Raw genomic sequence first — 16012 nt, forward strand, 5'->3', positions numbered from 1 at the left:
ATGTAAACATGCTAAACCTGCAGAACTTCTTTTCAAGGAGACTACATTTCGGGGGCACGGAATGAAACGTTAATATCGAAAAGGGAAGCCTTAATTATCTTTATGAAATACACTCTGTGACTTGTGTTTAGTTATCATTTTGTTAGTACGTGCTTTTGTTGGTTAACAAACCAATGAAGATCGTTCCGTCTTTTTAGAGTCTACGACATCAGTTATTTTTTTGTTATATTGGACTTTTTCCCCATATGATCATGTACGTATTATTTTTGACTCGGGCAGGTTGTCTTTTGTTATGGGTTTTTGGATCCCCCTGGTGGCGAGTCATCTTTCGTTATTCTAATAAGGCATATTCTGAGACACCTAAACCAAGAACCACGTCGCTTTGGGCTGGAGCATGGTAGCGACAAATTCAGACGTTTCTTCCTCTAATTGTTCCCTCTATGCCCATACACAAGTAAGTCCATTACTATGTAGATTGTTCCGTCGATATATGTTATCCATGCGCGTAAATATGAGCGTTTGCCGCAATGTTTGTCACTTTTCGCCCAGCTCCGCTATTAGCCTGTTAGCATTGCACGACTAGCATTACATGAGGGGAGACTTAACTCATTTCTGTTAAACATTATACAGTGCGCGTTTTTTGGAAGGGTATTGGTCTAATAGTAAGTGCTTCTTCGGCTTTTCGTACTGCGTGTTCACAAAAACAGTCAAACCTGACGGAAAAATAAACGTTCTCATTTCTAGAACCCGACAATACCACTCTTTTGTTTACTTATTTCAAACTGGAAACACGTTTTGAAACTTTGACAGTAAATAGATGAGCTTCACACCACTTTGAAGACGGTATTAATAATAAAACCAAAAGGAATTTATCGGCCGTACGAGTTCAGTTTCACCATTCCTCCCAATTCCAGTGAATTGGACAGCTACTAATTAGAATAGTCTCAAGAAAAAGTAGCATACACTACTAAAAGCCAATAGCGACCACATCTTCAGCCAAATCATTTTTGATCTTATGACATCTTGTTACAGTCTTCCCTCATTTAGCGTGAATTCCCTTTGCGATTTTTACCCTGCTATTAATTATTTTAAAAAAAAAATCATAAAAATGTGAAAATCCACACTGAAACTCATAAGTGGATGCCACAAAAAAGCTTGTTATAATAGGGGTGACCTTACTTTGCGATTTTTCAATTAGCGTGGCCATGTCTGGTCTACGTTTACCGCGATATTCGAGGGATTACTGTTTTTGCTATTTGCCTTCCACGTGATGGAGAGGATTAACTTTTATCTTAATAAATATGTATTTAAATGTAAGGGGGCGTGGTCATGCCGTGGGCTGTTTGCCTACTCAATGGACTTTTGAGGGCACATTAATTCATGTAAAATAAAAAGTAGTTTTTCTTGTCTCTTTTTGAAATGCCAAATTGAAAACAATTAAAGACGTTTTTTGCTTGAAAAAAAAATTAAATATATTTGAAGAAAAAAAATTAAAAACGTTTTGCAATTGTACACTACGTGATGATATGTATTTAATTGAATGTTTTTTTTTTTTGGCGTTAAAGCTTCACCATGTAGGGCACAAATTAATCATCAATTAATAAGTCCTAAATAAAAAAAAGTACTCTCTTAGAAATGTTTTTGAGAGTGCGGGTATACATTTTTTTTTTATGCTCTGCAAACTTTGAAAATTGAAATGAAAGCGCTAAAATTCTTGATATTTCAATGCACAGAGAACTTTATTGAGTTACACATTCCGACTTTGTTCTCTCTTTGTTTTGCTACGTTTTCAGACATCATTCATGGCATTTTCTCTTTGTGAAGTGGCGGCCGAGACCAAGTTCTTGACAAGTTGGAGGGGCGCGCCCGGCAACTGTACTTTGATATCCGGGGTGATGGTGCAGCTGTCGGCGCCGGGCATCATCAGCATGGCCATGATGAGGGCGCACACCACCAGAGTCAAGGTAAGCTTCATAAGTCTTGACATGATTGCTTGCTTCTCCTGAAACACAAACAACTCAAATGGCAACATTTCTTTGGCACCATTTTCGCTTCCACTCCACACATTTTATTCCACGTGTTGTTTTTAGTCGGATCTAATTCGGCGGCACGGTGGGTTGGCGGCGAGCACGTCCGCCTCACAGTTCAGAGATCGAGGGCTCAATCCCGGGCTCCGCTGTGTTTTTCCATTTGCTCCCACATCGCATAAGCAATGTGGTGACTTGATGAAACACGTTTAATGTAATGATTAAATAGATACACGTACTAAATTTGTAAGATCCTTTCAAAGGGCTTCATCTCGGATTTATTTTTGAAATTCCCCTCGAGACCATTTACAAACGATAAGATGGACGTCACTGAGAACTTACTTTATTTCTCCACGGAATCCATAAAAAGTCACACACTCATTTTACCTTATAGCGTCTTGCCCCGAGTATAAGACGACTCCTTTACTTTCAAGACTCAAGTGTGAACAAAGACTTTTTGAACATCAATTCAATTTCTTTATGCAGAAAAATAATGACAGCCTACTGCTGAAAAAAATGATTGTAGCAATATATTGGAATCATTAAGCATGTTATTTTGCCTTGTTCAAATCAATGCAAAAACGGTCTATCGCATGTTAATTTAGCATCCAGAATAGGTTTCCCGTCTAGACCACCAATGTCATGACCGACACTTTTTCAGTCATATTTCAAGGCAAAAACATCGTCTTATATTCGGGCCAATACAGTTTATGAAAGGTAAAATTTCTGGACAAGGGAATGGGTTCCACTCAGCCTACCTGTTGAGCTACAGATGATTTCCTACAAAGCAGCTCGGCGGAATGTGAGGCTCAATTGGGACGCCGTTCCTTATAAAGCGGACCGGAGTATTTGCTTAGCGCCGTTTGCCGCTTTGACTCGACCGCCATTAGCATAATTCTATTGACCCTTCTACTTTGGCATGGGAGGATTTGCACTTGTTTGTCTGTCCTCAAGTACACTCAAGCAAACACAATCATGTGCTTCTCCCGTCATTCAAAAAAATGGAATCAATGGTAATATCGGAAAAGTTAGCACTTAGGTACCGTCCATGCTAATAAACGACATGTGGAGGGATGCTAATGCTATTGACGACCATATTATTTATCGGTATCGCTGCTTCACTTTTTTTCTTCTAATTTTGACTTTTTTTTTAAATTAATGGATTCCTCTTCCATACCAGCCCTCCTCGAAAGGGTCGCGGGGGTTGCTGGAGCCTAACCCAGCCGTCTCGACTGGTCGCCAGTCAGTCGTAGGGCGCACATAGAGACAAACGACCACCTGTACTCCCAATCATACCGCCGCTTGTGGGAATCGAGCCCGTGTCTGCCCGCAACAAAGTCAGGCGGTTGAAACGCTACGCCACGAGACGTCTTATTTTTTCATCATTTTCTTCCAAGTTGATAAAAATGTTAAAATCCACGCTGAAACACTTCACCACTCTTGCCACTAGGACTCCGCACTGAAGAGAAAAAAAAAAGTATTTATTGACTTATTTTTGTAATAGTATTGCAGTTGTTTTCCATTTTGCCTCCCAAAAATGTGACTTATACTCCAGTATGATCTTGATCTATTTTTTGTGTGACCTATAGTCGGGTGAAAAATACGGTAAAGACGTTTTACCGGGAGAAGACCTGGGGCCAAACTATTTGACTGTCAATCGTTCTCCAATTCTTGTACCATGCTTACTTATCATCCTGTTTTTTTTTGGCTTTGAATGGATTGAATTAGAATGCCACATCATCATATTGGTACACACTGACTTGTATTCAAATGATTATTGAGTCATAAGGCGCAGTTTGTCTTCCACCATTGATCTTGTCCTATTCAAATATACTTGACTAGAGATCACACGCAATCGCTTTTGATATGAACGCAAAGACAGACAAAAAGAATGATAGTGTGTCACTTTTGCACTTTAAATTCCTTTAAAAAAGGATTTTGGGGAATTTTTGAACAGTGGAAATTCATACATTTGATCTTGGGCACTTGGGTGTGTTTTTAAATGAACTCACTGATGGGAATCTATTTTTGAAGAAGGCTGAAATCCTTTTGTGCACAAAAGTTCAACTTTTGTTGTCACATTTGCCTCACTGTTGTGTGGCATTTCAAAAGAAAACACTTTGTAAATGACACACAAATAAGCACAAAATGACACAAGTGGAGCTCATTTGGTTCTTTGACGTCTTTTTTCCCACCGCTTAGCTTTTTTGATTTTTTTTTTGTCTGGATCTGTGGTCGCTCCACCAAGTGAGAAATAAATGGTTATTTCCTTTTAATGTCCAAACTTTTTGAGGCAAGGTCAGAGTGCCGACTTTCTGTTTTAGGAGCAAATTCAAACGATAGATATAGATGTATACGTAATACATTTCCTGATTTTCCCCCATTTTAAATCAATCATTGTCATTTTTTCATCATTTTTTTTTTGGTTTTTAGTTAAAAAATCATTTTGTATAATCTAAAAATAGATTTAAAAAAGCTCAAATAAACATGGTTTTAGATGTGTAAAAATAAATTATTATTAGCAACAAAAAAATAATCGCAATGTAGTGAATTTGCGATAAGTGAGGGATTACTTGAACTAGGATTAGCGTAGTGGCTTTCTCTTCTGAGCAAATGTAAATTGAAGTCTTGGTTGGAGTTTGAATGGGCATCAACCTCATTGATCTCTCTGCTTTTCACAGACGGCGGCAACGTTCTCGCTCTCTGGCTTTTGGACCGATGACAAACGTCGACATCAATGGCCGCCACGCCAGACCACGCCCCCCCCACTGGCTTCAGGATGGAGAACAGCCCCACTGAGAGGTGAGGTTAGGGTTAGGATTAGGGTCCTCCTCCCTTCCTCCAGATACGCGTTAGGGTGTTTTTAAATACAAAAGGGTTAGGGTTTGGTTAGTGTTAGGTTTGGTTAGGGTTAGGGTTTGGCTAGGGTTAGGGTTTGGCTAGGGTTAGGGTTTGGTTAGGGTTTGGTTAGGGTTAGGGTCCTACTCCCTTCCTCCAGATAAGCCTGGGCTTGGCTCATAAATGAATGAATCTTTTTCACATTGAAAAGAGGCAAAAATTTTATGCAGGGAACTTTATTGTTGCATTTTCAAATTTCCCACAGTTACTTTTCCCCGCTGTCAGTCAGGCTGTAAGTAGCCGGCGCCGATTCCAAACTGGCACCGCCTTCCAGGCTGGAACTCGGCGGCACGATGTTGATATTTGGCACGGGTACGCAGGCCTCGGCGCCGGGGGGCAGCGTGCTCAAGAGGAGCGTGCACATGGCCAGGGTCAGGGTGACTTTCACAAGCATGTTCATGATGGATTAACCTGCAACAAAAAAATGCCATTATTCCATTTTGAATGAGAAGATTTTCCACCATTTTGGGACAGGGTCCTCGTCCACTAAGTCATAGGGGAATAACAACAGTTCAGATCGATGATGTCAAATATAAAGGGAGCTATCCTATGCTCATTAGAGATAAAAGTGCCCTTAAGCGGGCGGGCAATGAAGGGTTAACGTAGTGTTTTGGAAATAGCGCTACTAAGATTTTAGCTTACCGTGGGTTGCTGGCTCGGTGGATGGCTCTCTCGGCTTGACGGCAGAGTGAAGAATGGCGTGGCAATATGTCCGGAGCGCCTTGTGTCGATGCTTTAAAGCGTTCAATATTCAAATGTTGGTGTGGGCTGGCAGTCTCGGTTGCGTTTTTGAGGATTTGCATGACGAACGGGCGCAAATATTAGTTCCTCTCATTAGAATGTTCATCAGGAGGACAGAAATGAAAGTCACCAGCTCCACATTATGAAACAGCCACCAAAAACAAACACAAACGCCACGTCATGTGATCACGTTTCCTTTTGATCATCCAGAAATGAGGAGGCTAAAAAAAAAAAAAAAAAAACACGTGCGGTGGTGCCAGTGTTCGCGTGTCGGCTTCACAGCTCTGGGTTCCTGGCTTCAAGTCCAGGTTGCTCTACCTGTGTGGAGACCGAGGGCAGCTTTAAGTGTATAACGTACACCCGAACTTTGCCTCAGTTTTTGGGGACAACATTTTGCACGTTACACTTGAATGAATACGGTAGATTGGACTTTATTCACTACAGAATCTTGAATTTAGTGCATACAAAAGGGCGCAGGACACACTTGGGGGAATTTTTTTTTAGACTTAAGTGCTCTCTATCTGAGTAAATATGTGCCGTGCCGTGTTGTGTTTGTACCTTTTATGTTGCCTAAACACGGGGAATTGCAATCATTAATAAGGGGAGAAATTGGCCCAGGTTGCCAGGTATGCAATGACCACCAACCAAGTTGATTTCTGCCTTTCCAGGCGGCGACAAAAGTTGGCAGACTGACCGTTCTCCTCAGCAAGTTCGAGTTCAAGATGGAGAACAGCCCGGATGAGTGGTGAGTAAGGGGCGGGGCGTTTTGCTTATGCATTCTCAAAATGTCAACAACATAGGGAAATCATTTTATTTGATTTATTTTCACAACAATGGAGAAATGAGGAGGCCCAGAGGAACGCCATTTCAAATGCGACATCCCCCACCTAGCCTAATTGCCTGGCATCCCATACTGTTCCAGCACCCCCTGCCCCAGTTAAACCTGGCCTTGGCTCATGAATGAAGATTTTTCATATTGAAAAGAGAGAGCGCAAAGTCACTTTTTTTTCATGCAGGGAACTTTATTGTGGCATTTTTCTAGTCACTCGCGGTTATTTTTCCCCGGTGTCGGCGGTCAGGCTGGAGATGGCCGCCGCCGGTGAACCCCCATTGCCCCCAATTTTCAATTCCAGACCTGGCGAGATTGTGAAAGTTGGGATGGGTAATATGCAGGCCTCGCCGCTGGGGGGGAGCGCGGCCAAGAGGAGCGTGGACACGGCCAACGCCAGGACCAACTTTGCCAGCATGCTCGTCGTAGTGATGGCTTGACCTGCAATGAAAAAAGGGACAGGAATTATTCTGAGATTTGACCCTTGTGAGATTAAGCAGTCCGGAAAACCTAATCCAGATGATATGGGACTACTCTTACCCCGAGTGTAAAAAGATGTCTTTATCTTTGTCGACTGCCGTTGGTGATCCTGTGGAGCCAATGGGTCGCTCGCTCTCTCAGTGCTCGCGTCTTGACGCCACAGCTGACTCGTGTGTCCGCCACCTCCACTTTATATGGCGGACCGCCTGGTCTTTGAAGTTGTCGCTATTCTGACAAGGATGGCCACGGACTGCCATTGGTGGCCACCGTTTGGAGGATTTGCATGAGCATGCAAATGGAAGAGGGGCAAATATTTCAACGATCAAATGATTTTCATGGAACTGTTCAATATTCACCACTTCCACATCATTCTCAAGCAGCCACCAAAAAACAAACACAATGGCACGTGGTCCTTTTTTCTGGTCCTTTATTACGGAAGAATATACACCAGGGCTCCTTTCACCCCTATTTTTGCTCTTTTTTTCCTTAGCATCGGATGCAAAAAACCCGGCGTGCGTGGGGATCGGTGCCGATAAAGGATATTTTTAAAAAAAGCAGCATTGGGACATAACGTGTCGCTCTTCTTGCCCAGAGACGGCTGAAGAGTCTAATGAAAAGTCCAAGAAGTTGTAAGCTAGTTCAGCAGCCTTTGTCTGACCCAAAAGCCACAATGTGCATGACTATGGAGGGAACGGACTCCCAAGGTATACGTTGGGGAGAGCCCGTTGGAGTCCCCCAAGCCCCTCCCCGACCGACTTCCCCTCAGTCACTTCACAGGAGCGGCAGCAGGAGAGTGAGAATGGAGCCCACCACCACCACGATACTGTTGTAGACGGGCCCGCTGGACGCCCCGGTCAGGAACTCCATGTCTCCGGAACCCTCCGGGTCGTATGCTTGCCCGCCGCCAGTGGCGCGGTAGCCCCCGCCGTAGCGCGGGTAGCCGTAGCCTCCGGGATAGCCGTAGCCTCCGGGATAGCCGCCTCCGTAACCTCCCCCGAAGCCACCGCCGTAGCCTCCGTAGCCTCCGTAGGCGGGGCGGCTCAAGGCCGAGCCCAGCATGGCTCCGCCGATGGCCCCCGCCGCGGCCGCGCCGGCCACTTTGCCGGCGCTGGGGCCGCCGCCTCTGGGGGCCTGCGGCCGGTAAGACGACCTGCCCCCGCCCCAACCCCCCCTGAAGCCTCCGCCGCGCCGGGCCTCCGAGCTGGGGGTCAGCGTGGCGAGCAACAGCAGCGTGCACGTGGCCACTGTCAGCGAGACTTTTGGTAGCCTGGACATGGCGGCTTCAACCTGTAAATGAGGAACGGGGGAAAATATCGTTAAAGAGAAGAAGTCAGACCTATTTACTTGTTTGACTATTTTGCTGAGCATAAACTATCTTTGCTCTTCATCGAATGTTGTAGTAAGATAAGTAAGGGATAGAGTGTAAGGGTTAGTAAGGTTGTTACTAAGGTTTTTTTTTTAAATGACTACGGATTTTTCTTTTTAAAAAAGCCACCATGTATAGTAAGGCTTTTTTTTTTTGCTAATTCCACACAGGTGAACCATTTGGGATTTGGAACCAGGACCCCCACTGAGGCCAACGCACTAACCACTCATCCGCCGGGCCAGCCCACGGTAAGGCTTTTCACTGTCTAATAATAAATTGTCTCCATTAGAAATAACCTTGGGCAAATGAGATAACATGAGCTCCACTCGGTTATTTATACGTGTCCGATTAGAGGAGAGCTAATTGCTAATCCTCCTAAACGGAGACCCACTTTTACACTAGCTTTGGGGTTTGCGTCTTGAATTAGACCATGGCACTGATCCAATTACGCTTAGCGTTCATTGACAAACAACCGACAAACTTTCCGTCACAAACGACCGTCGTCATACATTTCTATGGAATTATTTATTCTCTTGAGATTGTTGGAGCCTATTCCTTTCTAGTTTTTGGCATTTTGTGAACGATCACTTTGAAGCGTAGTGTCCAATCCTCAAATTCGGAAGCATTACATTTTGAAACGGTGCTCCAAAAGTTGCTGTTTTAAAAAAGACAACGAGAACCATCTCACCCGTTAAGTAGAAACTTGTCTTTTGTCTCCTCCAGAAGCCCAAAGCCTCCAAGCGTTCTTCAGAGCAAGACGACGACGTGACGAATGTCTCCGGGGGTCGGCTGCTCGGCATTTAGACTGACTGAAGCCGCCGTGATTGGTCGCCGGGCATTAATCCGCCACGGCGCTTACGGTAAGACACCACGTTTACATCATACTGTAATTGTGTCGACTAATGGGATGTTCCCGTTTCGCACCCACGTAAGCGTTGCAACAACCAAAAATACACACTGTATACAAACATGTATGTATGTATGTATGTACGTACGTACGTATGTGTTTTTTAAGAAAAGCCTTACTATACTATGTCGTTTTTTAAGAAAAGCCTTACTATACTATGTCGTTTTTTAAGAAAAGCCTTACTATACTATGTCGTTTTTTAAGAAAAGCCTTACTATACTATGTCGTTTTTTAAGAAAAAAAGCCTCACTCTACTGTTGTTTTTTAAGAAAAAAAGCCTTACTATACTGTCGTTTTTTAAGAAAAAAAAGCCTTACTATACTATGTCGTTTTTTAAGAAAAAAAAGCCTTACTCTACTATGTCGTTTTTTAAGAAAAAAAAGCCTTACTATACTATGTCGTTTTTTAAGAAAAAAAAAGCCTTACTATACTATGTCGTTTTTTAAGAAAAAAAAAGCCTTACTATACTATGTCGTTTTTTTAAGAAAAAAAGCCTTACTATACTATGTCGTTTTTTAATAAAAAAAAGCCTTACTATACTATGTCGTTTTTTAAGAAAAAAAGCCTTACTATACTATGTCGTTTTTTAAGAAAAAAAGCCTTACTATACTATGTCGTTTTTTAAGAAAAAAAGCCTTACTATACTATGTCGTTTTTTAAGAAAAAAAGCCTTACTATACTATGTCGTTTTTTTAATAAAAAAAAGCCTTACTATACTATGTCGTTTTTTAAGAAAAAAAGCCTTACTATACTATTTCGTTTTTTTAACAAAAAAAGCCTTACTATACTATGTCGTTTTTGAAGATAAAAAACCCTTACTATACTATGTCGTCTTTGAAGTAAAAAAAGCCTTACTATACTATGTCGTTTTTCAATAAAAAAAAGCCTTACTATACTATGTCGTTTTTTAAGAAAAAAAGCCTTACTATACTATGTCGTTTTTTAAGAAAAAAAGCCTTACTATACTATGTCGTTTTTGAAGCCAAAAAGCCTTACTATACTATGTCGTTTTTTTAAGAAAAAAAGCCTTACTATACTATGTCGTTTTTTAAGAAAAAAAATCCTTACTATACTATGTCGTTTTTTAAGAAAAAAAGCCTTACTATACTATGTCGTTTTTTAAGAAAAGCCTTACTATACTATGTATGTATGTCTACATACATACATGTATGCATGTATTATGCAAGTGAAGAAAATAACAATTAAAGGGAGACAACAGCAAGCAAGCAAGCAAACAAACAAACATAGACACATACAAACATAGACACATATAGGAGAATACGGTAGGGTTCACTTTTCATCCTTTAGCTGGTCGATAGCGATCTCGTTGAAATATTTGTGCCACTTGATTTATATGGATAGTCATTGGACACTTGACTCTCTCTTTAACTTACAATCCTTTTATTGTTCTCGACTCATTTTCTAGCTGTGTTCGTACAAAAAAAAGGAGAGAAAATACAGTCAAGACAACGCATGCACATTCTCGGAATGACGTGTGCTTGATATGCAAAGAAGTCGCTGAAGACATCCTGCGTTGTGCATCATTCCACGGACGGACGGGGCGACGGAACGATGTCCCGGCGAAGACGGCAGCTGGTGAGTTGCACTCTAAGCTCCCTTTCAAGTCTTTTATTGTGCTTTGAACATTTGGAAATGACACCAATATCTTCTCCCGGCCGGATCCACTTTTTCTGCAGGCACTTGGTCGGAAATGCCACCCACGACGACGATCCGCCTCGGCTCACAGACACTCGGGACCTTCCGCCAGGCAGCCCAGTTGCTTCTCGATGACGCAGCGCAGGACGTTGTACCTGCGGGACAACGGACAGTTTGAATTGATGGTAGATAGTCCATTTTTCCTTCTTGTACGCTCTGAAAAATGACTGACGGCACCGACGTTTGCCAGGTGGAAAAATCACGGCACGGGCGGTCCCGTCTGGAGGCAAAAGACAGACGGGTGTACGTACCTTCTCCTCAGCTTTTGCACTTCGCGGTCTTCCTCCTCCTTCAGCTTGACAACGAAGCTCTGCAGCACAGGCATCTCAAACTTGATGTACTGTGCCACCTGGAAGACGGAAAAGATGTGCATTGGAAAAAAAGGGCAAGTAAAAAAGCAGCCATTTTGTGTGTGTTTATTTACGTCATAGGTGACTTCTTCTCCCAGGTCCTCCTCCATGAGGAAGAGTTTGCACACCTGCTCGCACGGACCCTGCATGACTCTCAAGACCAGAGGGAAGTCGCTGCGCTTCAGTTTGGCTCTTTCTGAAAACAAAATCCCACAACAATATTACTACTTCATTTGAAAACAATCCAATAAAAGAAATGACGACCAAAACAGGACAGTTTCCAAGCCGATTTTTGCGGTCTCACCTCCGCTGGCGTGCACCAGGTAAAGCGCAAAGTCGTCGGGGCTGTTCTCGATCTTGAACTTGTTGAGGAGGACTCGCAGCACCTGCGGCGTGCTCATGAAGCTGTTGATGCGGACGTTGGTCACCGAACCGAAAGCCGGCGTGAACACCGCCGTCTGAAAACGATCCATGGCTCAAAACGGTCAGAATCCACCGAGGATGTGCGTGCTAGACGCGTCCCACGAATCCAAACCATTAGTAAGACGAGGCTTGCACGGGAAAACATTTCGATTAGGACACGGATATCAAAGTGGCGGCCCGGGGGCCAACTCTGGTCCACCGAGTCGTTTTGTGCGGCCCGAGAAAATCAAAGCTCCGACTTTCTGTTTTAGGAGCTCTCACCTGACACGTGTTCTCCTCACCTTGTGGTTGTAAAAGTGTCCGTTGATGGAGAATCGATGGCGTCGGATCTTCCTCTGGTCGCTGGGCGAGCGGCGGTGGACTCGCCTCAGCACCCCGGCGTCGCTCTTGGTCCTGGGCAGCTGAGCCGATTTTTCGCCGTCCTCTGTCGGGAGGACGCACGGGGACGCTGACTCGTGTGTCCGTCGTGGCCGGTGCGGCGAGTGAGCTCGTTCACCTTCCGTGGCGCCGGCGCCGTCGTCGTCGTCTTCCGCTCGGCGGTCGGGGGGCGTCACCCGCACGCCGGGTGGTGCCGCCGGCGCCGTCTGTTGACTCTCGGGGCCGCTCGGGGAGCTGCGGGAAAAAAGCCATTTGGCCTTTGTCATCAATGACATCAGGAAAGCTCCAATTTCCCACGACGTGCCTGACCTTTGACCGTCCAGGATGCAACCCGAGTGCCAGGAGGTGGAGGACGGAGGCGGTCGGATGCGCTCGTGGTCGTCCTGCATCTGAAGCCTGATGGGTCGCCGCAGGCCCCAAAAGATGTTCAACAGGCCCTCCACCATCAGCTCCCCCTCTTCCTGTCGGGAAGCGTCGCTTACACACGGACGGACGGAAAGACGGACCAACGGAAAGACCAACCTCTCTGTGGCGGAGTTGTAGATTCTGGCCATCATAGTAAATGTTGTACGTTTTCAGATGTGAGAGGATGGTCGCCCTGGAAACAGATCATATTTACATTTTTTTTAATATAAATTGATTAAATAGCCTGAATAGTCAGGATTTTTATAGATCGAAAACAATTGAGCTTTTTCAAAAATATATTTTTAGATTTTACAAAATGATTTTTGAACTAAAAACAGAACAAAATGATAACGATTGATTTAAAAGGGGGAAAATCAGTAAATTCAATATACATCTTTACTCTTCATTTGAATTTGATTCTTAAACAGAAAGTCAGCACTTTTGATTGACTTTTCCGGGCCACACAAAATGAGGCGGCGGGCCAGATTTGGCTCCGGGCCATCACTTTGACACACCTGACGAACATTGCCCTCTAGCGGACAGTGAGATGATGACACATTGCGAGTGGCTGAAGTGAAAAAAGCAGTGCGACAGAAGTGAGAGAGGCTTACTTGCTGATGAACTTGTTCTCCCCCAGCTGAACCCTGTTGTGAGTGCCATCCATGGTCGGAGCGCCTGGCTGTGGAGAAGACCAGAAACAAAAGAGACACTTGATTCTCCGTCTCGTGACTCCTCGAGGAAGCGCGTAAGAACGCATCAAAAATGGCCAGCTGAAATGGCCCCGTCGCAAGTCAAACGCAAGCTTCTGCTAGAATTATTTTATTGGATTTTTTTTCTTCCTGGCCAAGGTTTTCAATTCGATACTTTTTGTCCAATCCCGTTTTTTTATTCAAGATACGTTTTGCCATCCGATGCCCATATTTTCAGGCTAGTAAAAATAATGCCAAAGAAATCGCATAAACAGTAAAAATCAATCTGTGGTATGAAAAGCCCAGAAATGTTAGCATAAAATCGTGTCTCGCCGCTAAGAGGCGGGGCTGGGGGGAGGAAGCTCCCCCCCAAAGAGTATCGTTTCCTCCTTGGCTCGCACTGTCACACAGGAAACACCCCCCCCCCACACACAACACCACTACCGCAGCTCCGACTTCCTCAATCCGTCGTCACCGAGCACCCACGTATGGTACGTCCGTGTCGAGGCAAAAACTCTGTGAACGCAAAGATGCCGCCGCCTCGCTTGAGGGTGTCAACTTGGCGTTCCCAGAATGGGATTAAATATTAAAAAGCAATTGGTAGAGCGCTATCAATATTTCAGCGCTCGTACGTCGTCGGTGTCAAAGCGTGAAATGGAGGCCGTCACTCACAAAGTTACACAGCAGGCGTGGTTCCACCAGGGGCGCGTCCACGCCACTAAACGAGCGGTCTACCCGGATATATATTTATTCAGACAATTCCCATATGGTGCATACCCACATTCAACGTTATTGCTACGCCGTTAGCTTTGTAGAATATCCATGCGAAAGACAGACTGAAGTGTCCAAGATCAATGTATCACTTAACAAGCAGCCCACATTTATGTGAGGCCAGGCCGTCAGCTCCGCACTAAAGTTGTTGTCGGTAGAGAAACCGACGTCCTCGTTAAACGAGCCAGACATCGGATAAAAGTATGGGGCGCCGTGGGCAATCCGGGAGACTGGCTCAAATCTTAGGGTCACGCCGTACCTTGGCTATTGAACGGAACGAACGTATCGAGCGCCCCTTCCTGACAGCGCCATGATTAGGTGACGCCGTCCGAGGAATACAATCTGGGGGTCGGAAGGGACATCTCGGGAGAATTCCCCGGCAGCCGCTTACGGTTTGGCCAGTCGAGCCGGCTTCAATTTGGTACGGATGAGATTGGGAAGGAGTTGAAATCCTTTTACCAACTCAATACTGTGACCCCCCCATAGCAGCCTGTTTTTTTTTTGCCTTAGTGCTCGCAGTCTGCCTTTTTTAGCGACATGAAAAGCTTTTAAAAGGCACCCCGCCTCTTCACATGACCTCTATTGTATTTAGTGTCATAGCAACCATAGAAACATCTCCATCCACTTTCTCCTGCTGCAACACCCGGACAACTAGGCCACAGTCCACTTCTTGGCGGCCCCACTTTAGCTTACAACTGATTCGAACCCGGGCGGCCCATTTCACAGCCCGTTTTACGGATACGTCGGAACTAATCCATTCGAACAATTAGCGTCGGAAACGGTTGTGTTGGCAGCATACTTTTAACGCGAGTCATTGCTTTAGTTGTCCACTGACGTCTGGTGAGAGACAGTGGTCCGTCCACCCCTGAACTGGTCTCCTCCAATCCATCACAAGACACAAACAACAATTCACGGTGCCACTGTTATAAAAAGACGATTGAAGACCCTAAACTACTTGCCTACTCGGAGATGCCACGTTAGGAACATGAAATTAATTCAACGGGAAAAGTCGTCGTTTTAAGGATGATGTCGCCCGCTTGTTAAAACAAGCGTTACATAAGGCGTCAAAGGGAAAAGCAACTTAGATGTCTTTTCCATGATTTAGACGTCGGCACTTTAATATAGCATGCTAGCATGCTTTGAACGGAGACTTCACCAAAACGCAAAGGGAGGGCTCACTTGAATTTCAACGAGGGAGTCGTCAACAGCCACATTGTTGTTGTCGTCGTCGCGCTCCGTTACTTTGAATATTAATGAGCTGCTTACCGGAGGCTTGTCTTCCGGTTCTCTTCCGCAGACGTTCCGGCGAGACGGAAGGCAGCTCCCTCCTTTGGACGTTGGTCGCTTCGCCGCCGACCGGGACTGAAGCTAGCTCCCCCCGCTGGACGTTCGTTGGTTGACCGGCGACCAGTGACCAGCGAGCGGCGTGAAGTCCGCGTCGTTCGCTGTGCTTCTTCGAAGGTTCCTTGAGCCAGACTCGGCTCGAATAGGGTGGCTTCCATTCGCGGTGGCGGGCGGGAGGCGGCAGACGACCAATGAGAGGCCTCCTCGTTTGCCCGCTCAAGTCCGCGCCCCGCCTCCAAGCAGCCTTTTGTTCAGCGGGCATCAATGGAATAGTCCAAACAATAGATGGGGGCAGGGGGGGGGGGGGGGGGGGGGGGGGGGAGAACTCTCTTCTTCACTCTATCCTCCAGGAGGAATACACGGGTTGTGCCACTGGATTCCTGAAAATGGATTTGCCATTTTTTTAACATTGAATTTTCATACCGTGTTTAACAAATTTTCTCAGTTGACTTGAGAATAAATAGCACTTAGTTCTGGCCCGTCTCGCTTTACAAGGCAACACACTATTTTCGGTTACCAAAACAAAACAACAAAAATGGCGGCCACGTCCCATCTTGATCACGGGACAATAATGTAGGATGACCCAACTTGGATTTTGGAATGAATTAATGAATAACGTTAGATGAATTATAGATGATTTGTTTGGTCCCTCCCAGTTAACATGGTATGGACGTCCACTACTGTATGT

At 44.9% G+C, this 16012-nt stretch overlaps 3 protein-coding genes across 6 annotated transcripts; 1 reads left to right on the forward strand and 2 right to left on the reverse strand.

Annotated features, from left to right (window-relative positions):
- The first annotated feature begins 332 nt into the window (after positions 1–332).
- On the forward strand, positions 333–11536 carry LOC144195534 (uncharacterized). Of its 2 annotated transcripts, none has more exons than XM_077715240.1 (9): positions 333–454; positions 1794–1964; positions 4709–4829; positions 6335–6411; positions 8512–8589; positions 9065–9201; positions 10675–10844; positions 10946–11089; positions 11155–11529. In XM_077715240.1, the coding sequence occupies exons 1-4, from the start codon at positions 395–397 to the stop codon at positions 6406–6408; spliced, it is 426 nt and encodes a 141-aa protein (XP_077571366.1). In that variant the 5' UTR covers positions 333–394; the 3' UTR covers positions 6409–6411; positions 8512–8589; positions 9065–9201; positions 10675–10844; positions 10946–11089; positions 11155–11529. The 2 variants fall into 2 exon arrangements, with proteins under 2 accessions (XP_077571366.1, XP_077571367.1); XM_077715241.1 differs by having other exon boundaries at positions 340–454; positions 1825–1964; positions 11155–11536.
- LOC144195533 (uncharacterized) lies at positions 7386–9195 on the reverse strand. The gene is made up of 2 exons (XM_077715239.1): positions 9030–9195; positions 7386–8262 (listed from the first exon to the last, which is right to left on the reverse strand). Exon 2 carries the CDS (start codon positions 8248–8250, stop codon positions 7747–7749), a length of 504 nt encoding a protein of 167 aa, XP_077571365.1. The 5' UTR covers positions 8251–8262; positions 9030–9195; the 3' UTR covers positions 7386–7746.
- Positions 10973–15584, reverse strand: LOC144195532 (ras association domain-containing protein 2-like). 3 transcript variants are annotated; one of them, XM_077715236.1, is made up of 10 exons: positions 15160–15584; positions 13132–13199; positions 12638–12713; positions 12425–12576; positions 12234–12349; positions 12019–12161; positions 11619–11772; positions 11389–11510; positions 11216–11313; positions 10973–11059 (listed from the first exon to the last, which is right to left on the reverse strand). In XM_077715236.1, exons 2-10 carry the CDS (start codon positions 13182–13184, stop codon positions 10990–10992), a joined length of 984 nt encoding a protein of 327 aa, XP_077571362.1. In that variant the 5' UTR covers positions 13185–13199; positions 15160–15584; the 3' UTR covers positions 10973–10989. The 3 variants fall into 3 exon arrangements, with proteins under 3 accessions (XP_077571362.1, XP_077571361.1, XP_077571363.1); XM_077715235.1 differs by having other exon boundaries at positions 15247–15582; XM_077715237.1 differs by lacking the exon at positions 15160–15584 and adding an exon at positions 14780–15125.
- Positions 15585–16012: the final 428 nt, after the last annotated feature.

Source organism: Stigmatopora nigra, chromosome 4 (assembly GCF_051989575.1).
Source record: "Stigmatopora nigra isolate UIUO_SnigA chromosome 4, RoL_Snig_1.1, whole genome shotgun sequence".
NCBI lineage: Eukaryota > Metazoa > Chordata > Actinopteri > Syngnathiformes > Syngnathidae > Stigmatopora > Stigmatopora nigra.